Source organism: Colius striatus, chromosome 19 (genome assembly GCF_028858725.1).
Source record: "Colius striatus isolate bColStr4 chromosome 19, bColStr4.1.hap1, whole genome shotgun sequence".
In the NCBI taxonomy this organism is placed as follows: Eukaryota; Metazoa; Chordata; class Aves; order Coliiformes; family Coliidae; genus Colius; species Colius striatus.
Window position 1 is genome coordinate 8,960,642 of NC_084777.1, and position 27,715 is coordinate 8,988,356.

Here is a 27,715-nt window from a genome sequence, read left to right on the forward strand (position 1 = left end):
CTGCTTATGATTTTTTATTTCACTTTTCTACTCTTTCACAATGTTAAAATGATGGGGATGAGGGGATTAAATCTCCCAATAATATACTCTGCTGATGCTGTAAGGAAAATATTCAGCTTTCTGAGTCATTTGCCCTGAGCTGACTTTCTTTTTTAATGGTTCAGGGGTTTCCTTCTTTAGCCATAAATTGCATGCAAATTCTTTTTTTGTGTGTGTGCCTATGTATGACAGTGTGTGTATGTGAGTGTGTGTGTGTGTCTTTCAGAAGCTGAGCCAAAGAGAGAGGCTGTTCCTTTAAAGCAAAACTGAAAAAAAAAAATGCCTTCAGGCATCCTATTACAGTGGAATGAGCCAAGGATCAGGATTTGCAGCTCAGCTATATAAACCCAGCAGAATCTGGCTGATCTGACCAGTCTGCCTTACTGTCAAACGTTTCTCTTTCACACACTCACTCGCAAAATTAGACACTGCAACTTCTCTGAGTTTTGACAGGACAGCAACAAAGTCAGAAGCCGATAGCTGACTTCAACATCCTATTTATTTCATGGAGACTGCTCACAGAGGGATCTAAGCTCTGTCATAGACTGTAAGGTAAGTTTGCTTCCTTCCTGAATTAAAAAATCAGAAGCCCTTTTTCCACCCAAGTTTACAATAACATTGTCTTTTGTCATGACTTTCATATCAGTCTGAATAGTCCAGGATCTTATTAGGGAATATATTTGAATAGGGGCATGTCTATCTTCAGTTTGTCTTTATTGTCTAGAGTAGTAATAATGTAAGAAATGCCTCAGTGACATCAATCTGATCCAATGAATGAATGAAGGATGACTTGGTTGATTGTTGGACATATACAGAAAGAGACAAAAACCTAATTGACAGCAAGGGTAGAAAACCAGATTTGGTATTCCCTCTTAGCTACTGAAGTGATAGAAATGTTTCCCTCATCCTCACCTCGTGTACCAGACTTGAAAGTCTTAAACCTCCCAGGTAACTCCTCTTCCTAAACTATTGTGTGTGACTTGAAAAGAGTCAGCCCCTTTCCCTTTTTAATTTGCTGTCTGCACACTTATTTGCACTGAAGCCTTTGTCACCTTTCTCCCCGCCCCCACTGGGCTCCAGTTTCTTTCAGAAGTACAGTAACCTTAGTCTGCGGTGGGGAGCGAAAGACAAAGAAAGATTCAACTGGTATCTTATTACCAGCACTTCAGTGGGTGGGTTCCAGGGAATGGAAGGGTGAAATTCTCCATCATCATGGAAAACTGTAGACACTTGCTTTACAGTCTGTCTTAACTACTTGCTCCCTTGTGCACTGAGATTTTCTGCATGACTGTGTCTGCACTTACCAGTTAAACTCAAATTGGCTTAAAATTGAGAAGCTGACTGGGAGAAGGGGATTGCACTTAGCTTCAGTTATGAGTTAATCCAACTTGCTCAAAACTTTGTGTTGCATCACCTTTGCAGTTTTCCCTGTCTGATCTGCTCTCTGGCTACTAGGAGCTAAAATTTTTGGCAATTAATTCTAAACTTCTGAAAAGTCTTTATCATACCACAATCAGGTTTAAATGATGGTGACATGTCCTCTTGCCTAGTGGAGAGATTATAAAATTCAAAGGCATAATAAAGTTATGTATCAATATTTTCTTTTTGAAAAGAACCCCCAAATAACAAAGTTCACCCAAACTGGATAAAAGCCTTATTGTAAAGCTGTTGTCAAACTTATTGTCTCTCTCTTAGTTTATTGATTTAAAAAATTGTATTACATAATTGGAATGAATATCACACACTTTCTGATACATGTTATATGTGGAGTTTGTTTTATTTTGCTGGGGTTGTGCATTTGCCTTTTAAAACTGTGAAATCATAAGTGTGCTATAGTCCAAGAATGAGCTGGACAGTAGGGGCTAGGGATGGTCCTTTGAATGCTAAGAAGACTTCCAGGCAGTGTTATGATGTCTTTAGGGGTTTTTTCTTACTACTGTTGGGAATTCAGGAGCAAATGTCTGATAAAGTGTTTAGCCAAAAGAAGAGAATCGATCTTTCTGCAGTTCACATTCCTTGACAGTGAATTTTGGAAGTACTTGGAAGAGGTCTCAGGGTTTTCCCAGTGCATCCCTTTTGCAGCTGCTACATCTCCACACCAGGGCTCAGGAAAGGATGCACATCTGAACTGAGCAGGGCAATAGCAGCTGTAAAAGAGTGAGGGATGCTGTACATGGCACTGTTGGCCCCCACTGTGGCTAAACTCACTATCCTCAGCAAACTGCTATTTGTTTCTCATATTTTTTGCTCATTAGTTTTATCCTGTCTCCATTCAGCCCAGAGAGAATTCTTTGCAAGTTCCAGTCCTTAATCCCATAACTATAGTTACTTTATTAGTGTTTCCAAAGCTGTAGAAGAGCCAAAGGATCTGCTGAAAAGCGTGCAGATTAGAATGTCATTTGGAGAAGAAGATGATATTCTGCTGAAGAAATGTCACTCAGGTACATTGTGGTGATAGGCATGTGAAAAGAGAACCAACCAGATCCAATTCTCTGGTTGAAATAATGGTGTTAGAACTTACTGAGTATATCCCTCAACTCATGCTAAAAAATGCCTTACAAAATTACAAGCCAACTATGTTAGCTGGAGGTTTTTTTGATCCCAATTGTTTAAGATTGGATCATTTCTTCTTGGTATTCACTTAAACTTAACTATCATGTTGCTATAATAGCATTTCTGAAGGTGTCTGAAGTTCAGATCAGGTGGCTTATTTTTCATATGACTACTTTTTTAATAAAATATCTAAGAAAAAGCCAAAGATTAGTCATGTCAGATGTTCTCACTTGCTCTAAAGAGGCTGTCAAAGCTTTTTCTTGAGTATTGTTTCACTTTCTGATAAAAAAAAATTAGATTAGATGGCAGACTCTGTGCTTGAGACTTTTTCATCCTTCTCAAGAATGAAGCAGAACTGAGAAGCAAGTGTATATTTGAAACAGAGATGTTGCTTTGGAGCCGGAGCTTTAACCCTTTCATGTCCTCTGGTGAAACCATTTGCTATACTAGACCTACTTGTGCAGTTCTCTGCCATGTTCCTCATATAACACAGCAGTACATCTGTCCATCTGGCTTTGTAGGGTGTGTTCAGAGCTTCAGAGTGGTGCTAAATGGCAGTGAAGTGTACTGGACTGTATAATAGCTATCTGGGTTAAATGGATGTCCTGTATTGTTAAATCTTTAAATGGAGAAACAGTGTTCGTTCAGTTGGCTGTTTCCATTAGTGAACTCTGGTATTTATCTGTGTTGAATGTAGCATTTGGAGTAAGCGTAAATGCAGAGGGTGGTGTCTGCTCCATTATCAGCTATACTTCTATCCATGTGGCATATATTGAAACATGAGAAATTCAGAGTGGTTAAAAATTACTCTAATTTGAAGACTGTGACTTGATATATTCGTGTTTGGACACGTGCCATCACAGCCTACTAAGCTCAAGGGCCATTGACAGTTTTAAGGTCCAGTGTCTCATAAAGCTCTAGGCTTAGAAATACGTGATTTATATCACTAGAAAGTTAGAAAATTCAGCTTTCTAATAATAAGAAGGTATTTGTTTTGAACCATGTCAGTTTGAGATATTGGGCTTTAAAAGAGTGCTCTGATTTACCAACATGTACTTTCTCAGACTTCATTTCTGGTGTAAATTTAGCACACCCATCTCAAAGGCTGATCTCGTTAAAACCAGTGGTTATAAACTACAGAGGTCTGAAATGACTGTACAATGTAATAGCTACCCATACCAAATTTTAAAGAAGTTACTCATGTAATACTGCAGAAAAATCATTGTTACCAAAGTAGGAAGCTAAGAAAGAGAGAGAGAGTTAATTAAGTTAATGATTCAACATTTTATCATCACTCAGGCTCAGAAATGTGTAAAACTAGTACAAGCAATTGTAGGACTAGTAACTAGTAAGTTTTGGACAGGAAGCATCAGAACTTGAGCTCAAGAGCTGAAAAATAAAGGTTATGTACAAATCATGTATCAGCTCATAAGATGTAATTTAAGTCATTAAAATGCCTGATATCAAAGCTGACATGCTGCCTATAGCTTCTAATTGGTTTTGTTTAGGAGTTTATTAGACGTTGATGATGTTGTTGCATTTTAGGGCCTCGTATTCGAATGGGTGAATAGACATAATGAGTGATGCTCTCTGCCACAAAGAACTTACAATTGCTATTATTAGCTGTTCAAAACAGTTCATTGTATAACAAATAGAAAAAAGAAGGAAGAAGATAGTTCTTTGAGGAACAGGACTACTGGAAAGAAGGCAAATGAACAACCCCGATAGACGATCTTGAGCCGTCTCAGTTTCCACTGAGCTCTGGGGTCTATACAAGTGTGAAACATCCCCTAACTCAATGCTTACTGTCCACTCATGCATTTGATCCTCTGTCCAATCTAAGCTGAAGTTAAATGCCTTCCACATGTGGGAAAAGTTAAAAACTGGGCATTTTTCCAGCTAGTGAAATCTTTTCAATGTATGATGTAACCAAACTGTGTAGAATGGGCAGACTGGAGAGGAGTCAGGATGGGATTCTGCCTGACAAGAGATGTCTCTTGATCCATCAGAAAGTGTTCAAGCATTGAAAGAAGGAATATAATAGGAATCCTTCTGCTAGAAGGATAAAGCTTCAATAACTCAGTGTCTCTTTTAAACATTGACTGGAATGACATACATGCCCTTATAAGGAGACACAGTCTTAATGTCTCATTTGCCTCATTTCTCTCTCACTCTGCTGTATACTGCATATCCTTTTGCTGATAAAACAGAAACCCTCTATAGCTTTGTTGAGTATCTCTAGATGTAAACTTTAAAGAATGTTTAATATACATTATATCTCATGAAGTACCCCTCATAAACAAATGTGAGATTTTGCTGCTCAGTTGTGGAGTCAATGAAAATAACTTTCTGTGAGTTTTGGCTTATGCATGAGTCAGTCATCAAAGACAAATTCATCCTGAGTTGATCTTGTAGCAAGAAATTTCTCCAAATTCACATTCTTAATTGTCCTGTTACTGTAGTTTCAATTAAACCAAAGTGGGATATTGCCAAGTTTTCAGAACTTCCAACTAGAGAGTCCCTGTGTACGAATAGTCTGTGGCATTTTGTATTCTTTGGGTAGTAGAAAGTAACGTTGCCAAGTTTGCATTCAGTCATCCATCACATATTAGCCTACTGGAGGTCTATTCTTCCCTAGCAATAGGGGATCTCTGCTTCCTACTTAGAAAGATTACTCACACAGAAAGCTCTTTCCCCATAACCAGAACCACACAGGGAAGAGAAAGGAAGCTTTCTTCAATTCATACAAGTGCTCAGTTTCCAAACTCTGGAGAAAAATGATATTGTTTCATGCTTAGAAAACATATTCTTTTCAGTAACTGAATAGAGAGTACAGAGAGGTAGAACAGAAATCTTTAATACAGATTTTAAAAATAATTGCTTGAATCACAGGCACAACAAAGGTCTATTGTAGCAGTCAGCCTCTTCCCCAAGCCAGGCTGCACCACTGACTATATGTGTCTAGATACTGGCCCAGAGACTCAAAGGAGTCTGAAATAGGGTGCCTGGGGAAATTCCACTGTACTGCTTTTACTTCACCTAAGTACTTCAGCATTTGTCTGTGCTTTATCCCAAGAGGTATCACAACATGATAAGCCCATAAACCTAAAATTACAAATGCTGATTTTCTTACAGGATTACAATACTAACCATAATATATCTCTAAAACGCCTTGATTTCTCTTTACGTTTATGCCTTTTTACACCATTCTGGCAGCACAAAGCCCATCAGAACAGACTAAACAGTTATTTCCACTATTAAGGAACTGCTACTGGAAAGGGATTTTAAAAAGATTTATTTCCAAGAAAGAAGTTCACTTTTCATTCCCAAGAAATTAAAAGAACTGGCAACAGACAGATTTTGTCAATCAATTTTGGTCTCATCTCACAGACAGGATGTAGCATTAGGAGGTTTGAGAGCCAAACTGTGAGCTGAGCACTCTTGTGACTGTGGTTTTCTGCCTCTTTGGTTTGATGAAAAGCCTTTATTCGGACAGGAAAGATTCACTATCAGTATGTGTTGTACACTTCAGTACAAGAGCTTAGCAGCTTTCTCCTTTCTTGGCCCAGTATGATCTCATTTTGTCAGAAGTCAGTTTGTTAAACTTTCAAAAGGAGCTCAGTGTTCAGTTTGCACTGGCTCTTTGTCTTTACTGGTTCTTTTAGGAAGCACATATCTTTGGGATATGCTGAATCATCCTAAATAATTTCTCTGTGCTCTGTGACAAAGGTCTAAGCCAAGAAAGATAAAAAGGTAGCTTGTGATGTATAGGCAATCCATTCCTCTTAGTGAGACACGGGGTAATGCATATTTTTCCTTTACCTGTGGCTTATACTTCCCTTCTGCATTGCTTGTGCTACAGTAATTCAAGTCTGACTCAGAATGAGTGCTGTGCACTGTGGACTACAAGTCAAATGAGAACAGGATGCTTATTAAGGGAAAAATCTCAGATAATTTTTCTTATTGAAGTGTTTTGGCAATGTAAATAGTTGCCAGGAAAAAATGCTGGGATTTCCCATGGTGAACACTCCTTATGAATGTCCTATCTATTTTCCAGTTTGGTGGCCAAGTGAAGTGTTTATAGGAGGATATACCATCTACAAGCCAGGGATTTTATATTTCCACTGCCAAGCATTAATTATGATGTAGACTTAGACACTTTACAGGTTAGCAAGTCAATCACAGTGACCCAGCACTATAAATACTGCAGTTCCAGGTTTGATGGAAAGAATGTAGGACCTAGAGATTTCCATTCTGAAATGCATTAAAGTGGTTACTACCTTACTTTTCATTCTCAGGATGTTATTTTGTACACTGTTTAGTTGCCTTAGTAGTGGTACAGTTGAGTTTGACAGGTTTGTTGTCATAAGCAAGGAAATATAGTTCACTACCAGCCAGCCATGTGTACCTGTCCATGCTTTTCCCATTGCTGGACATGGTGCCCAGGCTTTTGCATCTCTGTGAACTCGGTGTCACTGCACCATCTGTGTTCTCAGAAGCCCTGTGCTCTTTGTATTGTAAGGCCATGTCAGTTCCAGATCATTTTTGTCACAGAATTAATTTACTTTACTTTGGTTGGGATCCCCCTTGATTTGTGTGTTTACATTTCCATGTTATCAATGGTCCCACTGGCACTATTCAAGTGGATGAAGTCTCATCCATAAGAAAAGTGAATTAATCCTGAATAAACACAGGCTGTGGCATCACTCTCTTTTGTATTATTTATGCTACTTAGAATGTGTGTAGGAACCTTTAAACTGTGTTTGGTTTTGTGTATATACATAAACATCACCCTGGATGTAAGAAAAGTGCAAGTCCTATGAAGAGAAGTATGGCCTAATTCTTCTGTATATCTGTATCCTAATAGTCTATTAATTTGCCTTACTGCACTGACAAAAAGGGAGCCTTAGTGTAAATAAAAACTCAGTCTACAGTGTCTAACTTCATTAGTTTCACCTGGAGAGAGAGCTTTTTCTGTGAATATGAGCAATCATCACTTCCCTCTGATACAGTGTTGGATATGCATAGGGTATACCTGCCTGACATTACCTCAATTACATAGCAGAGAAATTTCTTTTTGCGGAGGATACCTTGGCCTGATCTCATTTGGTTTGTGCTCATATAGGTCAGGAGTACTATTCATGGACTAACGTGGGGATAAAGCCAGGCTGACAGAAGTAATTAGAATCCACCGAGCATTTTTCATGCATAGAGTGGCACTTCATTGTCTGCATTATTCCTCGTCCGCTTCACTTCAACTTGCATTTCTGAGGGGATGGTTTTCTCCTGTGTAGGCTTGAGGGGCTGCCAGCCAAATTCTCATGTGACACAATTGCATTGATTTCACTGGAGATCTGTTGTTGGATAATTGAGCTCCACATCCCTTTCTTTATTCCACGGTTCAAATTGCTGTCAGCTAAGACTTCAGCTCAGGCAGGTCTCAAGTCACTGTAGGTTTAGAGAACGAGGTCAGAGCGTTGTTGGTGGAGGTCTCTCAAGTCTCTCATTAGTGTAACAGTGCCCAATTTGCTGACATTTGAAACAGCAGCACAGATTTTTTTGTCCGAGTTCAGTCAACATTGCGACTAATCACTTGCTTAGGGCTGTGTGTATGGCTGGATTTTCCATTACATTACATAAGTGCTTGTGCTTTACATCAGAACACTGAGAAAAGTCCTCAGACTGGGCTTTTTAGGAGCAGCCTCTTCTGTTTTTCCAAATGGCTTGCACTCAATTTGCTTCATATTTTGTGAATCTAACTTATATTTTATTTTGCTTTGCCAAGCCATGGTTGATTCCACTTCATCTTCGCTCTTGATAATATATTTTGTTCTATGAAGAGCTTACTACCCTACTGTAGGTTGTCCAAGATACAAATCCTTGATGCTACTGTACCTGACAGAACTAGGCCAAGCAGATATCTAGCCTGGAGGCTATTGCTGGAAGTCATATTTCAAGGAACTACTCTGTGGTCTTGTGAGTTGGAAAAATGTAACATTCCTGCACGTTTTCAATGTTAGTACCAAGGACAGAGGAGCTCTGGCGGGGAGGAAAAGCTGCCCAAGTAAACGAATAATCGCTTTAAAAGCAAAGAATTGTCTGGCAAAGGGTTAACCATATGTTTCCCCAGCTTCTTTTAAGATGATGACCAAAGTCTGCTAATGACAGGAGGCATGTAATAATATTTCTGATTGCCAAGAATACTGCAGGCTTTTATGGTTGAGTTCTCAGACATTTTTAGAGATGTTTTCTATACTTGAATAAGTATATGGTTAAATCAAAGTAAAATTACAAACTGCATGCAAATAACCACAATGAATTCTGAAAGTGTCCTGCTGCCAGCTAACTGATATCATCTGTAGCAATTCATACTACTTAAACACTTTTTGTAATTCGAGACCAATATGCATGTAAATTATTTATGCTCTTAGTTACAGCAAAGTCATTAATGTCATTTAAAGTCATTAAAATGGAATAATTCAGCATCATTTAAAACAGAATAATTCCACATCATTTATCTCTCTGTGTGTGACATTTCTTTAGCTAAATCCACTTTAAATATGGAATAGTGTGATACTGAGTGTATCTCTTCCTTTTGACCTCCAGGAGAAATTAAAAAACAGCTTAATCAGAGATGATGTACAAAGCAATGATGTCTCAGTGTGTTTAGTGTGTAACATTTTCTCACTTGCACACTACATGAGTGTTTGTTTAATATGTCAGTAGTTCATGGTTCTTATGCCAAAAGATCTTATTTTCTACTGCATAATTTTCACCAATATTTTTGGTAAATTTATTAATTTGACATCTGATCTTTATAGCAGATCATCTACTTAATCACTTACTCATATTTATCAACAGCATTGATGATTCATTTCCTACCTCTTATTACCTGTAGTAAAGCTGATGTTTGATACTTCACTTTTAAATGTAAGAGATAAATGACACTATCCAAGTGCCTATTTCCAGAACTGGCTGCTGCTTTGTCTCAGAAATTATTACTAGCGTGAAAGGAGTGGGAAGAAAATTCAAAAGTTCTGAATTTCTGTTCTTCCCATCTCATCATGAAGCCATCTAGAACGTGGTGAAATGGACTCTGGAAAACCCACAGGTGGTTTTGGAAGAAACATTGTGGAGAAGGGTCTGGAAATGAAGCAGAGCTTTGTATGTGGAATGAACATAAGTTGCTGTGATTCATGCAAAAAAGAACACAAACCTGATAGTTTGAAACTGCATCAGCAAAACCCTCAAAGTAATTCAAAGTGAAGTCTCTAGTGTCTACCCGGAAAATAATGAGCTCCTGACAAAGTGTAACTTGGCAGTGAAACTTTCCAAAGACAAGTTTAGAAAACCGTAGATCTTTTCCAACTCTCCGTCTTTGCTATGAGGAGGAAAAAGCCAAGAGACCAAGTGAATGCTTTTGCTATTAGCAAAGGCTTTATTAAAAGGTACAGTACATACTTATGAGGCAAGAGTGATTTCTACTGTGACACTGTGCTCAAAAGTTGCTTATGCTGTGAAAGATGGGAGAAGGCACTAATCTAGGCTTCAGTATCTGTTGGCAGCTCTGCTATGGACCTGATTCAGTTCCACATTTAACAATAGAGAGTTCTACATGTGTCTTCAGAGACTAATGAGCAAAACTCACTTCTATGCTGTAAATGCAAATAGGGGTTTTGGTGGGAAACTAAGCAAAAGGAAGGTGCAAACACATCCCTTCTGCTTTCCAAGGAGTCCTTCTGAGATGACCCATTTCTATCATTCTGCTTTTTCTATAGTTCTGTCTTTAGAACAGTGGCAATTTTTCTGACTCCATTGTTTTTGTTGCTTTTCACATCACTGATGTGTCCTGCTGTGTCTAATCCACAGTTTTTGTCTAGGCCATATCTGCTAGTGGCTTTTCTTCCACCTCTGAAAGCTACAGTAAGAACAGAGATTGCTTTGCAGATGGGAGAAAAAGAGTGGCAAATAGTTTTCTTGGCTCATTGCTGTGCACTCTGAATGCAGCTCACAAGCACCCTACTGATCTGCTTGTGTTGCTTCCCTTTTCTGAGTTCTTGTTTCCAGAAATTGATGCTCAAGTGTCTGAGCTCTGAAGAAAAACCTAAGGTCCAAGGACAGAGACATTACCTGTTAACTTGTGCCTCATCTCAGTTATTGAGAGCTGAACCAGATGGGGTTGTGCTAGTTGTCCCATAGTTACCTCTTCTAATTCTGTTTCTCTTTTTTAGTTTATACGTAACACATTTGAATAATCTGCCCCATAAAATAACTAGTTTGTTTCCTGTGGCTTCTATAAAAACCCTTTGGTGGTTAGAGTTGGATGTAGTATTCTCTTTTACTTCCTGTCTGAAGGCATGAATCACTTCAGTTGTCTAACAGCAGAAGACGTTGCTACACAACAGTGGATACAGCTCATCATGGAGGAGGAGTGTGTGTATGAACGATTCCTCTGACTTCATAGAATGTCTGGATATTGTTATAGATGGAAGGGCATTCTGGAGATACAGGAATATGAGCCAGACCCATGTAATTTGCTTCGATTGTAGGTTTTTCTATAATTTTCTGGTGTGTATCTCTGTGGGTTTTGTTGACCTTATAATGTATTTCCATGGATTCTTCCTCTTATTCTGGTAATGCTCTTGATGTATCCTATGTTTTGGCTTCAGAATAAATCTTCAGTTTAGTATTGTTACCCTAGAATGTCAAGTGGTCATGTAGATATCTGCGTATTTGCTGCACTTCTCTGGCCAGACTGTCTTCTTCAGTGCAAAAGATATCTCCCTATCTGTGATTCTTTTTCTCCCTTACTTTGCAGGGAATAACACTCCAGCTCTTTGTTTTTTACTTAGGTGTTTTCTGGCAATTTTATAGCACTCTTCAGGAAGATGTTTAGTTATGGAAATGGGAATTTGACAGCACCTTTCCTTTGAGGTCCTTGGAATACTTAATTCACTGAGACATACATTCCCTCTGAGAGGTTTTACCCAAGGATAAACTGAGACATGCCAGATGATTTATAAAATAATACTTGACTTTGCTTCCTCAGTTCTAACCGTGAGACCACACTATTAATCCCAAGGTTGGAAGCACTTGCTGGAGTATGCCAAGAGCATATGGTTCTGTGGGAAGTCCACACATCCAGACATAACAAACCAGCTCTATTTAACCTCATTTATCTCATGGTTCAGAAGACTAAGAGATGGCAGGCTGTTGATTGGGAAGCTTATGTCTAAGCTACTGTTGAGATGTAGTTTTTCCAGGCCTGAGGAATCCATTTAGTAAGAGAGACCTGTTCATGTCTCACTTTGCAATGATTTTATAAGGTAGCACAGTACGCCTCACAATTCCATTCAACTATAACTCCTAGATGAATGTATTCTTTGGCTGCCCTGTATACTGGTTCATCTCAAACTTTATTTCCATCCTGATTCCCATCAATCAGCTTTAGATTTCCTTGTAAGTCCATCTGGCAGCTTGTATTCCCAATTTTCATGGAGTCTCTAGTCTTCAGGAAGGTCCACGCTCACAGCACCACAAACCAAGGCTCTGTGGTAGAGCAGAAATGAGCTGCACACTCCCTTGCGTGACTTCCACATGTCCCTGCATGACAAATCCAGAAGATACTTGCTCCTTTTCTCATTCTGCATGAGTAGTAGGACCCAAATACACCAATATACAGGTCACTGTTGCAAATATCAGGTGAAATATGTTTTAAAACCCCCAAGTTTCCCCAGCTAAACATTTGTTAGGCTTTTTTTTCAGGTCATCATTCAGAGTTTCACCTCTTCACATAATAAAGGGAATAAATCTGATTTATTCAAACTAAGCCTGTGCATTTTATAGATGCACCATTTTAATTTCCTGGGCTTTGCACCTCGAAGGCAAAAAGAAGCAGCAACCATGTGAGACATGGCTTCAGTCAGCCTACTGCAGTTTGTATGATTTCCTTACACTCATTCAGTGGCATCCCTTTTACATGATCTTATCCTTAATTTATCTCTAACAAAAACTTTCTTTTTTAGAAAGTATTACACAGACATATTTTTAGCTGCAGTGAATCACTGGAGTGCCACAGGTCAAATTCACCAGCTGCTCTAACATTCTGTGTAGGAAAAGAGAAAGTGGAACTGGCTAATAGACCAGAACAGTACAATCAAATTAGAAAACTGAGAAATCTTGGTGTCTGTCTCCTCTGCTCCCCCTCCCTGCCTTGTCTCCAGCTCTTCTATTTTCTCTTTTCCCAGTCTTTCAAGCTGTTTGTTTCAAATCCTGAGCCAAGATGGTTTCCAGCCAAACATGCTGAGGGTTGCAGGGGGAGCGTTACTTGTCTATAGTTAACGATATTTTTTTGTATAATAAGTAGAACATTTATCTATAAGCACTCAAAGATGCTTATAGACAGTAAGGTATCTGCTGTAGTAGTGCATCTGCACTACTTAGAAGAAATGTGTACTGCAATGGAAATTAGTAATGATTTGGTTATAACTCTCTCTTCCCCTGCTGTCAGAACTGGGCATGTCAGTTCCTGCCACAGGGTAAGGAGTCCTATAAGGCATTACAAGAGTTTTCTGAGTTGCAGGATGAAAAATACTCTCATCCAAAGGGCTAAGTCTTTCTTTAAGTCATGAAAATTGGGCTCATATTTGAGTTTACCTCTCCCATAATTGAACAGAACCCAGTGTTTTGGTAAAGGTTTTTAGTACTGCAGAAGCTAGGTGCTGTCTCAATCCAGCAGAGAGGGATAGGACGGCTTCTAAGAGGCTTGTGCTATTCAGATACTGTGCTGTGATCCTTCAAGGTGAAATGTGCCACAGGGCTGGGCTCTGTAGAAAATTTGAAAATGGATTAAGACCTTTGTTTTGTCATCTGAGAACAATGAGTCCCTTTCTTGTGCCCCTTTCCCATCTTATTCCCCTTTCCTCTTCCTGACGGGCAAAATGAGAAGGAAAAAAACAATTTATTTATTCACTTCTTAATTCTGCCTGAGACTGTTTTTTAAAGACCCTTCTTTTGTGAGTTTAATCAGATGCTTGATAACAGAAAAAGCGTTGCTAACTCACCCAAGGCTACAAAGAAGCCCCTTCAGAGGAACACATGACCTCATCGACAGGATTACTCTGTCACATGAATTCAGACTCCATCGCACACCCAAAATAAATGTTAGGCTCTGTTTGATTTGCCTCCGTTTGTCAGGGCCTATGCTTTGCCAATGTCTTCCTCAGTTACTGGGATTAAACATGTATGCAAATTCAGCACCAGAGGCAGATTTTCCTGATCTCAAATAGCCTGCCATGCACTCAAAAGCTGCTGGCGGGACCGTGCACTTGGGCCACTGCCCTCCTGGAACCAGCAAGCTCTGGCACAGGTTTGCAGACATGAAGCAAGTCTGGTTTTCACTCACAGCTCCCATTGTCTGTCTTGGTTTTGTTGGGTGCTCAAAGCTTTGGCAGGCAGGAGCTGACCCTGGGAATGTTTGTGGGGTCACATCCAGCGCACTCAAAATAACCTTTTGCCAGAAGATGTCATGCATCCCTCCTGAATATGTAAGTGACATGGTTGCTTTGCCTCGATGCTCTCAGGGTGTCTAGAAACCAATTTGGACAGCATCAGTATCCTTAGGATATCATTTTTGTAGGTACTTCTGAGGAAGTATGTGAATTTCTAGACAGGTGCTTTGAAGTCTCAGTCTGGTTGTAAAGTCATAGCTTGTATTTCTGCTGTGAAAGGAAAGAAGGACATGGAGAGCAGCACAACCTCTCACCCTGGCATGCTTTTGCTGGACAAGGTACAGCAGCAGAGACCTTAGGGTCTCCAAGAAAAGGCAGGAAAGGCTACTGTAGTTGTTGAAGTAAAAATAACTAAAAAGGCAAGATCCTGCCAAGTCACAGGAGGCATATTTTGTATAAAACACATTATCTGTAGTCAGGAGCCCATGAACATGTTGGAAGGCAGCACATCTGTAACTCAGACTGAGATGTATCATTTATTTGTTTCTAATTATCCACATTTAACAGTATATTACATGGGAGAGTAAACGAGTTATGAGCATGGTCAGCATTATGCATCTAGAGTCACTCAGCAATTATCTTCGTTCTTTTTGAACTCAGATAATTTTATTAATTCTGGTCACACCACAAAGGAGTTATCAAGAGCTTTTGATTCCTGTGTTTCTTATGAGTCTGCTTGGCCCTATATAATTATTACAGAATGCCACATTGGATGTTTCTTACAAAAACCTATGTTTAAATAGCCATAAAGCTCTGACAGGAGCCACAAGAGGCTTGGATATTCTAGGATTCAGCACGTACCTGGAAATGTGAATTCTGCATAGCACTTGAGATACCCGTTGGTAGGACAACAGATGTTGTAGACCTCTGTTCTTGAGGTTTTCTGTTTGATATTCATGACCATTTAGATTAAGTGAGGGTTCAAGCCATCACAGGAGCATCATGTTACAGTGCATACCGTGCTTTTAATTTCTTTAAGGGATACACCAGGCTGCTCTTTGGCATGACAGCCTGAATGTACAACTCTGAAGTTACCTGCAGGAGAGAACTTGCAGGAGTGTTGGCCCCTTGTGCATCCTGCAGGAGCTGTGCCTGGGAGATTATGAACAGAGCAGAAGGTCTACAAATTCTGCCACTTGTATTCCTGTCTGCCCTGTTGGCTGTGCAAACTGCAGCAGGGGCCACTGCTGCAACCCCTGCACCACACTTGAAATGGAAATCTCCTTACAGTAGCATAAAGCTCTTCCATCAAACTAGTCTTCTCTTGACAATGTTAAACACAAGTTTGTTATTTAATTTCCTCCAATGATGACTGGCCTCTGGAACGGCTCATATGGAAGCATTGAGTTATTCTGTAAATAAGTAAATAGGCATGGCCTTAACCAGAGTTTCTTATACTCAGCAGCCCTAAACAACACGGTATCTGCTTCAGAACATTTTTGCTCTAGCCAGGTTGTGTAATTTCCAAGGCATCTTATTTGTCCTTTTCCCCCATCAGTCTTGTCTACTATCTGTAGCCTATTTAGGAGGTAACTGTGATTAAACCTTATTAAGAAGTGTAGCCACTTGGCTACTATTGTTTAATGCACTTGGGACTTCTTCGAGGCACAAACTCTAGCATGAAGATCATAGAACTTGGGCAAAAAAATGAAAGCATGAAAAACATTTTCATAGGGCTTAAACTGCAAAATCTCTCTATACAAACAATTGGAATCATAAGAATAATTAAGCAATTTAATGTACTTATTTTCACTTCATTTAGGATGCAAATCTCCCATAGACTTATTAGAAATCAGGATGAAAATTGACTTGGCTAAACTCATGCCAGAAATTAGGAATGATCTCAGATCTCACAAGTCTCAGCACAGGGTCATTTCCACATGCCTGGCTCTCCTCTGAGTTCTCACTCCTTTTCTCTTGATGGATTAGCAATAGCAGCAGTAGTATGTTCAGGCAGAATTTCTTTGCTTTTCTCATCATCAGCCAGGTAGTTCCTAAGAAACGTAAATCAAAATAGTCTTTAGGACAGTGAAGCTGGAAATCACCTCTTGGTCATTGAGCTCAATATCCTGTTATTGCAGGCACCTCTGCTTTTCGCTTCTGTTTAATTATTGTGTGTTTTCAGCAGTCGTTTTCTCCCAGCTGAATCTCTGCCAGATTACTTTTTTTCATTTAATTCATGAGATTTTCTCATCATATTTAATACTTTATTGATCAAAGGTGTTATTGATACTGGAAGAAGACCACCTCTGATCTCTGAACTTTTGCTCTGCTTTGAAAACCAGCCAAACTTATTGTTTCGTTTGGAAAGGTCTGTTCTCCCTCTGAGATCCTGAACGAGGATAGACCTAAAGAAATTTTCCATGGCTAAGAGCACAAAACTTTTGAAACAAAAAGTAGTTTATAATGGAATAATCATGCTAATTTAACTCAAAATAGTCACTGTATGACAGAAGGTCTCTCATGGGGTTCCTTTTATGCTTATCATTCAGAATTTACCATAGCTTTTTCTCATTTTTATGGATATTGGCTTCAGTGGGCTATTTTTCCTCCCCTTTTGTGGCACTGTCATGCTGATGGCTTTGAAATATGAGCCTTTGCTAAATTCTAGATTGTACACAAAGCAATTAATTCAAATTCTTTCCAAAACAGCCTTGGCAAAGTCTTGTCTATATGCTGCTTTTCAGCCAAGGTAGAATGGGTGGAGGCTAAAAGGAATCCAAATGGTTTTACTTAAAGATGATATACGGTAGGATCAGGAGCTATATAGCTTCCCTAAAGTAGAAATGTTATCTAAGAACTGAAGCCAACAATGAAAACTTATCTGGAGTGTTCACATATCAGCTGAGTGATGTTTAAAGCAGGACCTCAGGGGCTGGAAGGGGTGAAAAATATGTGTGTATTTAATTGCTGTTCTTTGAAACAGTCTGAGGTATAAATCTGATCTCAGTTCTAGTGATTAGCAGAATCTACTGTGGGGTTCTTTTATATGGTGATCTAAAATTCATTTTGTTTTTATTAGTAATTCCAGTAGCATGGGTAAGGCCCATATGTATGATAGGTGCATTCTGCACATGAAAACTCTAATCTATGAGAGCTCTGAAATCATGAATTGATTGTGCTAATCAGTTCCCATCTCTGCCTTTATTTTTAAGTATTCTCAGTCTCATGAAGGTGACTGCCCTTAAATCTGTGATGCCAGCTCTAGATGAGTCTCAGGTGGCTACAGGATATATTCAGAGCTCTGAGTTGTGGATACCTACCCACATCAAACACAAACTGCCAGTTTGCCCTTAAATAAAAAGAATTTAAGTCATAAAGGCAGACTCATGAAAAGGAAATATGGTATTAGGGTCTGGTGCTGTAAGGTGCTATAAATGCCTTCTGGGAGGTGCTTGTGTTTGAACTACAGTGATGCGACTCAGTGGGTAAATATCTATTTTGCAGTAGGGAAACTACTTAGGCCTAATTTCAGAGACTTCCAGGAGCTCAGGTGTCTCAGTGCCAGCTGTTGGTGCCTCAAGTTTCCATATTCAACATGGAGGAATGACACTTTGTTTGTCCACTATAATTACAAACTCTTTTGGAGAAAATGCTTTCTGCCACCATCTGCAGCACATGTGGGTCCCAAGGGGCCCTTGTTCTGAGGCTATGGACATCACTGAATCACTTCAGTAATAGAAAGTGAATTTTAGTACCTGGTACCATCTTGTATCTTTAGACATCAAATTTGTCTAGTTAAATGGGTTTTAAAACTTCCTTCCCGTTTATTTCCTCTCTCCCTCTTTTTTCCATACAGGTGTTCCAGAGGGTGCTTTCTCCCTCTTTTGTACTGTACTCTTTGTACTTGGACACCCACAAGCAACAAGATCTCTTTGGTTAATGGTTTTCTTGCCTCCTAACTTTCAGGAAAAAGATTCAGTCTGCTAATCCAGAGCAGAGTGAGGTGACAAAGGCTTGCACATAAGCACCCTTGCATACCGTGATTTATAAAAGGGGAGATGACACTGAGTTCAGATACTGAGTTTTCCAGATGTGGGATTTCTTATATAGAAAACTGTAGAGTATATGCTGGACAGAGGTAGCAGTGAAGTTGTTTGACAATAGATTAGACTTACCTTACAATGCAACTTGGAAACTGGATGGACTCTACAGCTTATCTCACTGCATTTTGTCTGTTAGAACTTTTGAGAGTGAGAGAATCAGCTTATTTCTTTCTTCTTTGATAATTATGATCCTCTTTTCCTTTTTTCACGTAGTTAATTCAAGAATTAGGGGGAAAAAAATCTCAATTATGATTATTTTCCTTTGAAACTTCACATCCTAAGGACCTGTTCACGTCCACGATGTCTCATTGGTGCAATGTTTCTTCACACACACTCTCTGTGAGCCTTGGGGAGTACAATAGATTTTCTGAATTACTGTAGATTTGGCTGCCTTAAAATTCTTCTCCTTAGAATGAATACAATATAAATAGAGAAAGAGAGGGAAAAAAATGCAACAATTTGGCTTTGATCGTTGCTGCTGGAAAGATTCAGTGCTGAGAGTTTAGGACTGTTACAAATTTCTGCTCTCCGCTGTGATTTAATGTAGTTTGACCTACATTGAGTACCCCTGCTGATTCCTTTGCTCTGTTGGAATTTGGAATAGAAAGAAAATGATTTTCTGTAGTTATGAATGTATGGAAACAGCAGTGAAAGATGATTAAGTCAGAACTGTTTGTGTTTTGGTCTGCCATGTCAAAACTTTCATCTGCTCCATGTTCCCCCCCCACCCCGCCCAGTTTCTTTCCTAGAGAATATTTCAGTTCACACTTAGTCCATTTGTGTTTGAGAAGACGCCTAGAGCCTCAGGAGTCACATGCTCTTGGCAAAGCTACATTAGCACTTTTTCTTTAGAAGGTTGCATCTTTTTGAAGCTTTGCCTTGTAGAAATGCACTCTGGCAGAGAGTTCTGAGTTATCAGTCCTCTGTAACAGCACTGCTTGTATTCCTTGTAGAAAATGGACAAATTCCCTGTGTCTGCAAAGAAAGTGTATTCCAGGTCAGAACAAATTCCTAATGTGGCTTTTTTGTCTGTAAGGCAATAGATAAAGAGAAGATCACCATGATATCATGATGGCAGTGCCTACACAAGTGCACTGCTGGATACCCCAGTCTTGAGGAAACAGATGGCAGAATCACACCTAGATAGAAATTCTTGAAACATGAAGTTTGTTCAGTTAACAGATCACAGAAAACTATTTTGAGATTAGCAATAAACAAACCTCAGAATGTGCTGTTTTGTGTTTCCTGTAGAGGGCTATGGCTCATCTCCAAATGAGCCTCTCTGTCAGAATCCAGCACATTGCTACTTTTATGCAAATCTGAAAAAGATGTGATTCAATCCAATACATGCTGACAATATTTAATCCCTTCCTTCTGTAATATTAGAAGTAATTGTTTAGAAATTGTTTCCTTTTCTCTCTTTTTTCCCTGCCTTTTTAAATCTGATTTCCAAGTCATGACATGTAGAGCAAATCTAATCAGCCTTCTGCCTCCTTTCAGAAGGACAGCTGAGATACTTTTTAACACTTCTGTTTCTTCATTGCTGCAATCTGTTTTGATTAAACTTGTACAAGGTACTCATTTGCATATTTTATTGCTCCACATACCCACAAATCATCTCACAACTCTGCCACTCCTGAATTTGAAAGAGAGCCTAGAGTGGTACAGTGGAACTTTCAACTATGCAAACAGTAACTTAGTTTCTCACACCTGCTTGTTTCCCACAAATATGTCTTTGCGCAAGGAAAATATTCACACATTAACTTTGCTTAGTATTCCCCAAGAATACTTTTTTTTCAAGATTGACTGAAAATTTCCTATCAAGAAACAAAATTCTAATTAAATTGAAAGGTACTGAGAACATTCTGCTGTCAGGAGGGAGGTGGAGGGAGAATGTCTAAACAAAAACATGTTTTTTCAGCTTTTGACAGCAGACTGTGATGTGCTTTCAGATTCTCAGATGAAAGGACTGCAGTGGAAATGAAAACTATTCCTTTTCTTTGTGGTGTTGACAGTCCATCTTGCTTCCACCACATATTATTAAGAGTATTACTAGCTAGTGATTAGATTTTTAAGATGTGGTTTTTTTCCAGAAACTAGAGAGGCCACAGCATCTTTTGCTATTATTTATATTGTAGTTGGGAAGAGGAAAGCAGTAAAAGATATCTCTTGCCCAACAAGGTTGATGACTGTGAGAAGATACCAGTGATCAGACTGGAAGAATACAACGTCTAGACTTTATTGTTCTGCATAACAAGCAGAATATTTTGCAGACCAATGACATAATCTTTGCTGGGATTTTTGAAGCAGTTGTGTTGTAATCAGGATGTCAGGAAGACATGAGACTCACAGTTCATTAGGATGAATAATATTCCATATTAGACAAACTGCTTGTAAAAAATGGACACATTTCTTGATCATACAGGCCTCTCAGCATATTTGAGAGATGTTCTACAAACATCACTCAGCTCCTTTTATGTGCATTAGAGCAAAGCCAAACAGGATGAGAAGCGTCATCTTCGTTTGCAAACCCTTGCTGCAAGACTATTAGGTGCTTGTAAAAAAATCCAGCAGCTGATATCTGCAAAGAAAATACAGAGAGCATGTCTCCAAGAGGCAAGTTTAAAATACAGTCTATCTACATCAACTGTTCTGAAGAGAAGAAAATGAGGAAAAAATTAACAGTAGAGCCTGAGAGTTGTTGGAGCTTCCATTTCTCTCTGGAATGGCCTGCTCCTGGGTGGTCTATTACCATCTGAGCTGTTGTTTAGCTGTATTTGAGGAATAGGAGTTGGAGAGAAGGATGTCATCTTTGTTCTTCCAGCCAAAAATACAGCTAATGTGTAAATAATTGTATGAAGGTGTCTTGTTTTGTAGACCTCAGATCTAGGAGTGGAGCTCAGCTAATTATGCTGGGTCCTTAACAGATCAGATGAGAAACACCTGACCTGAATTAGCTCAGATACCACACTAGATGTCAAAATATACAGGTCACAGATCAGACACTGAGGAATGCTTCTTCTAGACCACCATAATGCTCCCTCATAAACTTCAAAAGGATGTCAGCCAAGATGCAATATGTCTTCCACTATCATCTGTAGGCTGAGAGCTTTGGCTGGCTTTAATGCAACAAGTATCCAGTAAAAGGAATTGTGTTCATGGGGCTTTCATCAACAGTGACGGTGACAGTGGCTCTTGGCAGAAGCAGGTTTTTCATTTTCCAGGCATATTGAAAAAAATACCAGTTTGTGCCATCATAAAACAGTATGTAAACTCAGCAGAAAAACTGCAATTATCTTAGTTTGGGCAAGGCCCATATTCTTGTGGTTTGAGATTTAGAAAGGCCATAAGGGAACTGATGCTTGATTTTCACTAGAATTCAGTGAGAATTAGATCAAGAGCTGTTTTCAGTTTGTTCCATTTTCCATTGGTGATGCATCTGTCAAGCATCCTGTCCCTTAAATAACTACTTGAGGATTAGATACCAATTTTAGCTCTATGGCTTTGTCTCAGGGCAAAAAGTGTATAGCACGTGGATTTTCATTGCATGGAAAGCAAAAAGCAAAATATGCTAAAATATTGCTAGCTGTGATACAAGCTCTGGCACCAGAACATTCAGCCTGCTGTGTTCTCTGGAGAGCTCCATTTATCTTCATGCTGTAGACAAATCACCAGTACAGTGGAACTTATTATTGGGCTACAAGCCCCGGAGTTCAGGTTCCCAAGCAACTGGAGTAATTTAAAGCATATGGAAAAGGGCTGCAATGAACTTAGTAGTATCAATATACCTTTTGATAGTGTCCTGAGTTTCTTCCATGATTCAGCCTTCAGTAGCCTTCAAGCAGCAGACTAACAGGTGAAGGAAATACCGACTTTTAGCATTAGTTGAATCATAACAGAACATATATTTATTTTACCTATCTCTGTGTGAAGGTACTGTTTTCAGCTGAGATGAGACTCAGCAGGCTTCTTTGCCCTGGTCTTCTGCTTGAGGCAGTTAAACCCTCTATTCTCCACTATACTTGCTCTGAAATGGAAGTAATGTAGCTTCCCTCAAGATTCATGTCTTGTGACACTCTGAGATCCTGAAAAATAAGGTAATACTTTGGTAGTATATATGTATAAGCAAGCTCAGCAGCTTGGGTGAACTGAGACTGTACATTGAGTAGCACCCCAGCCATGTTCTTTAAGGATGTCCACACACATTCAGTGTCATAGGCCTTTTGTTGATGCAGATGATGTTCATCCCTTACATTGCTGCTTCTTCTTTTAGGGAACGAGTGTGATAGAAAAGAAGAGGGTATCCAGCTTGGTTTGAACTGTCTCTCCAGTTTCTGCTCCAGAATTAAAAGGCCAAACTTATATAAGGCTTCATCAGCTTTGAAAAGGACCTGAACACCGCCATGGGACTCCTCACTCAGGTTTTGGCCTGTGCAATCTTAGCTTTGCTGTACCAGCATGTCAGTGGTGGACTCATCCAGAGAATCATCCGGCAGAAACGGGAGACTGGGCTAAACGTGACCTTGCCAGAGGATAATCAGCCTGTGGTTTTTAACCACGTCTACAACATTAAGCTGCCTGTTGGCTCCCTTTGCTCTGTGGACCTGGATACAGCGAGCGGTGATGCAGACCTGAAAGCAGAAATTGAGCCCGTCAAGAATTACGAGGAGCACACAGTGAATGGGGAGAACCAGATTGTCTTCACACATCGTATCAATATCCCCCGTCGGGCTTGTGGCTGTGCAGCTGCCCCAGATATTAAGGATCTGCTGAGCAGACTAGAGGAGCTGGAGGGGCTGGTATCCTCCCTACGGGAGCAGTGTACCAGTGGGGCTGGGTGCTGTCCTAATTCCCAGGCAGCAGAAGGTAAGACAGGCTGGGGATCTACTCTTGGTGAAATTTTTGTGCTGACTGTAGAACTAGTTTAGAGTAGATACTCAAATCTGCTTCAAGAATGAGCAAAAATCAACCTGTTAAATTTGAAACACAGTCAAAACTGGGAGTGTATCTGGCCAGCTTGTGAAATACATTCATTCACAGTTTGCAGTTTTGATGAATCTGGTTTAAAAGTGTGCCTGGGCTGCTTGGGAGCTGTGGCATTGAGTTTTCACACTACTTGGGCATGGTGACAATCTGTGTTGGAGTCAAGATTAAAACTCATACAGTCCAAGCTTTTGGCTCCACATTTTGTCCCCTTGAGTAAGCTGCCAATGTAACCATTTTCATTTCCAAGTTTTCTTTTAATAGAGACCAAAAAAAATATACTAGGACATTAGGCAATAGACAAGCACAAACAGTTAGGAGGTGGGAGGAAAAGGTATCCTTCTGGCTGTTTTTTAAACTGAGGTAAGAGTTTGATTACACAGGAGAGAAAACATGGATCTTCTCAGTAGTAATCTTTCCTTCCAAGCACAGTCTGCCTCACAGTTGATAATACAGCACCCTGACTGTGTTCTTGTGTGTTGAAGTGGTGACTAATGCTTCACGGTGCATGCCCTAATGAAGCAGCCAGGAAAGCTGCTTAGTCAGTAGAAGAAGGATTTTGAGAAGGGCAGAGGCATCCAACATGCTATTCACTGAGCAGTTGCAGAAAGTCTTCCCTGGCATCAGTGTGATTTAAAGCATTCCAAGTGAACTAAATCTCACTGGAGAAGGAAGGATGTACTATCTTTTAAAAGCCTTGGTGATTCTGGAATTATGTCTTGTAGGGAGCTAGGAAGATCAGATCCTTTTTAGGTTGTGTGTACCACACTGCATCCTAAAGCCAAGGGGAGTAATGGGTTTTCTGGATCATTGATATAGGTCGCCTGGACACAACACCCTATTGTAGTGGACATGGCAACTACAGCATCGAGATCTGTGGCTGCATTTGTGAGCCTGGCTGGAAAGGCTCCAACTGCTCTGAACCAGACTGCCTACACAACTGCTTCAACCGGGGCCTCTGTGTCCAGGGGAAATGCATCTGCCATGAAGGATTCACTGGTGAGGACTGCAGCCAGGCTACCTGCCCATCTGACTGCAATGACCAAGGCAAGTGCGTGGATGGGGTTTGCATGTGCTTTGAGGGGTACACAGGCACAGACTGCAGCGAAGAGCTCTGCCCCCAGGGATGCAGCGTGCATGGGAGATGTGTGAGCGGGCAATGTGTGTGCCACGAGGGCTTCACCGGCAAGGACTGCAGCGAGCCCCTCTGCCCCAACAACTGCCACAACCGTGGGCGCTGTGTGGACAATGAGTGTGTCTGTGATGAGGGCTACACTGGAGAGGACTGCAGTGAACTCATCTGCCCCAATGACTGCTTTGACCGTGGGCGCTGCGTTAACGGGACCTGCTTCTGCGAGGAGGGCTTCACCGGGGAGGACTGCGGCGAGCTGACCTGCCCTAACAACTGCAATGGCAACGGGCGCTGTGAGAACGGGCTGTGTGTATGCTACGAGGGCTTTGTGGGGGATGACTGCAGTGAGAAGAGGTGTCCGATGGACTGTCACAACCGTGGGCGCTGCGTGGGCGGGAGCTGCGTCTGCCACGAGGGGTACCTGGGTGAGGACTGCGGCGAGCTGCGGTGCCCCAACGACTGCAACAACCGTGGGCGCTGTGTCAACGGGCAGTGTGTGTGCCAGGAAGGGTTCATCGGGGAGGACTGTGGGGAGCTGCGGTGCCCCAGCGACTGCAACAACCGTGGGCGCTGTGTCAATGGGCAGTGTGTGTGCCACGAGGGGTTCATCGGGGAGGATTGCGGCAAGCTGCGGTGCCCCAACGACTGCAACAACCGCGGGCTCTGCGTCAACGGGCAGTGCGTGTGCGATGAGGGGTACACAGGAGAGGACTGTGGGGAGCTGCGATGCCCTGAAGACTGCCACAACCGTGGGCGCTGTGTGGAGGGACGCTGCGAGTGTGACAATGGCTTCACGGGACGGGACTGCGGAGAGCTGGCCTGCCCCAATGACTGCCACCAGCACGGGCGCTGCGTGGATGGGCGCTGTGTGTGCCACGAGGGCTTCGTGGGGGAGGACTGCCGTGAACGGGCCTGCCTCAACGACTGCAACAACGCGGGCCGCTGTGTCGACGGGCAGTGTGTCTGTGAAGATGGGTACATGGGGGATGACTGCTCTGATGGTAAGTTGTAGTGTCTGTTTTGAGTCACTTCCCTGGGTAATTCCCTGTGTCCATCCAGCAGCCTTGGAGGCTCTGTGAACCTTTTCCATATAGCTGGAGAGCTCTAGCTAGTACTGTCTGGGGTTTTTCACCACGGCCTTTCAGTTCCTCATAATACCTCTTGATGCTAAAAATGATGTGTCTGAAAGTAAGGCTAAGGAGATGTATCCAGAGTCTTGTTAGTTAAGCATTCAGCAGGGTTAGTGAAAACAATATGGATGGAATTTTGACTAAAGAATAAGGTTTTGCAGGAATGAGATAATGTAGATACTGAATGTCAGTGAATAATGAGCCAGGGTATCAAATGTTTCTTACAGTCAGGTTCTGGTTCCCAGTCTCACGCTGGATGGAGAAAACGTTTGCATTTACAAAGCCATCGCTATTTTAGGAGACAAAAATGAAGCACAGCACCGACAATACGCACTGACATGCCCCAAGAGCTAAAAGACTTTACTTTGAAAGCAAACCTCTGATCTAGAACCCTGATGGAGGCAGAGGGTGTGGTGAAGGCAAGGCACACGCAGGAAATAATGTTGTGCTGAGTGATCTGTATGAAACAACAGTCGTGACGGAACTGTCAGATGTTGCAAGTATTGCAGAGCAGGCTTTCAGGATTATTGCAGGGGCTTTGGCTATCTCTCATTAGGCCAAATAGATTTTTTAACAAAAGTAAAATTTTATTTTGTATGTGGGTGTATTAGATCTGACAAAAGCTTAGAGTAAAAACATGGAATCCACTGGAGTGAAAATTTAGCTATAAAGACACATGCTTAGTTTCCCAGTACCACTGTCTATGGAAACTCATAGAAGATTTTGGCAGCTAAATAATGACAGGCATTACACTACAAGGAAGGTAGTTTTCTGTAGTAATCCCAGGGGAGAATTTTTAACCTGGATCTTTGTGGAATAATCCAAGAGTACTTTGAGGTTGGGAAGATTTTAAAAGACAATGAATACCTTTGAAAAGAAATTCCCATTTTTCATCTCCTCCTTCTGGGAGACTCCTAAGCCACTTTTTTTGTGGAGCAACCTATTGAAAGCAGTTACCATAATAATAATGTTTTACTTTACTTTGGAAAATCTATACAAACCCCAGAACTTCCAGCTATAAAATCATGTGTTGCTGGCAGCTGAATTACATGTGTGAATCCCTAGGAACTGAGCTACAGTGGTTTTGTACAGTAGCCATGAAAGGAGGAGCTGAAACACAGTCAACCCTAGGTTGTGTGTGAATCTGAGAGTAGAAATTGGCCCATGACTTTTGGGAATGTCTGTAGTCTTCATCAGCTGAATGTTCCTTTCTTCAAGTGTGATGTGTCTTCCCCATTACTTGTTTCTTAGATGAGTCTTATAAAGTGGTCCTGGGAAAATGTGAAACTTGGGTAAGTCATTATTTTCCGAGCCTTGAAAACTTCTTATAAGTTTGTTTTCTGTTTCCCCTTCCTAGTGTCTCCTCCAACTGAGCTGACTGTGACTAACGTAACAGATAAAACCGTAAATCTGGAATGGAAGCATGAGAATCTCGTCAACGAGTACCTCATCACCTATGTACCTACCAGCAGTGGTGGCTTAGATATGCAGTTCACCGTGCCAGGAAACCAAACAGCCACCACTATTCATGAACTGGAACCAGGCGTAGAATACTTTATCCGTGTCTTTGCAATCCTTAAAAACAAGAAGAGTATTCCAGTCAGTGCGAGGGTAGCAACGTGTGAGTTTAAGATTCTTTGTATTCATTCTTTTGTCTATTCCATAGTATGTATTTATTTGCATTCCTTTTTGGGGGGTATTATTTCTTCTGCATTTTCTATTTCCAATTCATCTTCTGTTCTGGACAAAGATAACCTTATGACCTTCTATTTTTTTCTAATATCAATAACTATATGAAAAGTACAGTTCACTGGTTCCTCTGCTGTCTGCAGTGCCTCCCAATGAATATCATGGAGTGCTTATAAATTAAGACCCTTGGCTTCTTCATAGTAAGGTACCTTTTTAAAATCTGGAAGTGCTTCCTGAAAAGAAAATTAGTGATGTGTAAAAATGTAATATGAAATCCCTTGGATTCAAACTGTTTTGACTAAAATGGAGGTTATACTTGTTTTGCATCTTTAATGTGTTTTCCCAGAACTTACTTTCTCGTCTGCCTGTCTGTTCCTTTGTTGCTCATTTTTCTTTTTGTATTGTGCACTGCACAGTCACATTGAAACATTCCAACATAAAAAGATGCCCTTTGACTTCTATCACTGTGGTTATTTTTAGAGACTTGGAGCAGGATTCATCTTACCTACTGTCAAACATCCACACCAGACTTCTTTCAAGAGGTCAATAAAGAGATTTCTAGGACAAAATTCATTTTCTTCTAAGATGACGTCTAAAATAAATCTGAGAAATGTCTCTCCAAAGACAGAATAA

The 27,715-nt window shown here is 40.6% G+C and overlaps 1 protein-coding gene across 4 annotated transcripts in view; it reads left to right on the top strand.

Moving 5' to 3' along the window:
* Positions 1–421: 421 nt before the first annotated feature.
* TNC (tenascin C) overlaps positions 422–27,715 on the top strand; it is a 65,331-nt gene continuing 38,037 nt past the window's right edge. For all 4 annotated transcript variants that reach the window (XM_062011299.1, XM_062011300.1, XM_062011301.1 and 1 more), the window contains exons 1-4: positions 422–591; positions 22,422–23,014; positions 23,951–25,264; positions 26,751–27,014. In XM_062011299.1, the coding sequence (XP_061867283.1) occupies positions 22,552–23,014; positions 23,951–25,264; positions 26,751–27,014 (2,041 nt within the window). In that variant the 5' untranslated portion in view covers positions 422–591; positions 22,422–22,551. The remainder of the gene's footprint in view (positions 592–22,421; positions 23,015–23,950; positions 25,265–26,750; positions 27,015–27,715) is intronic.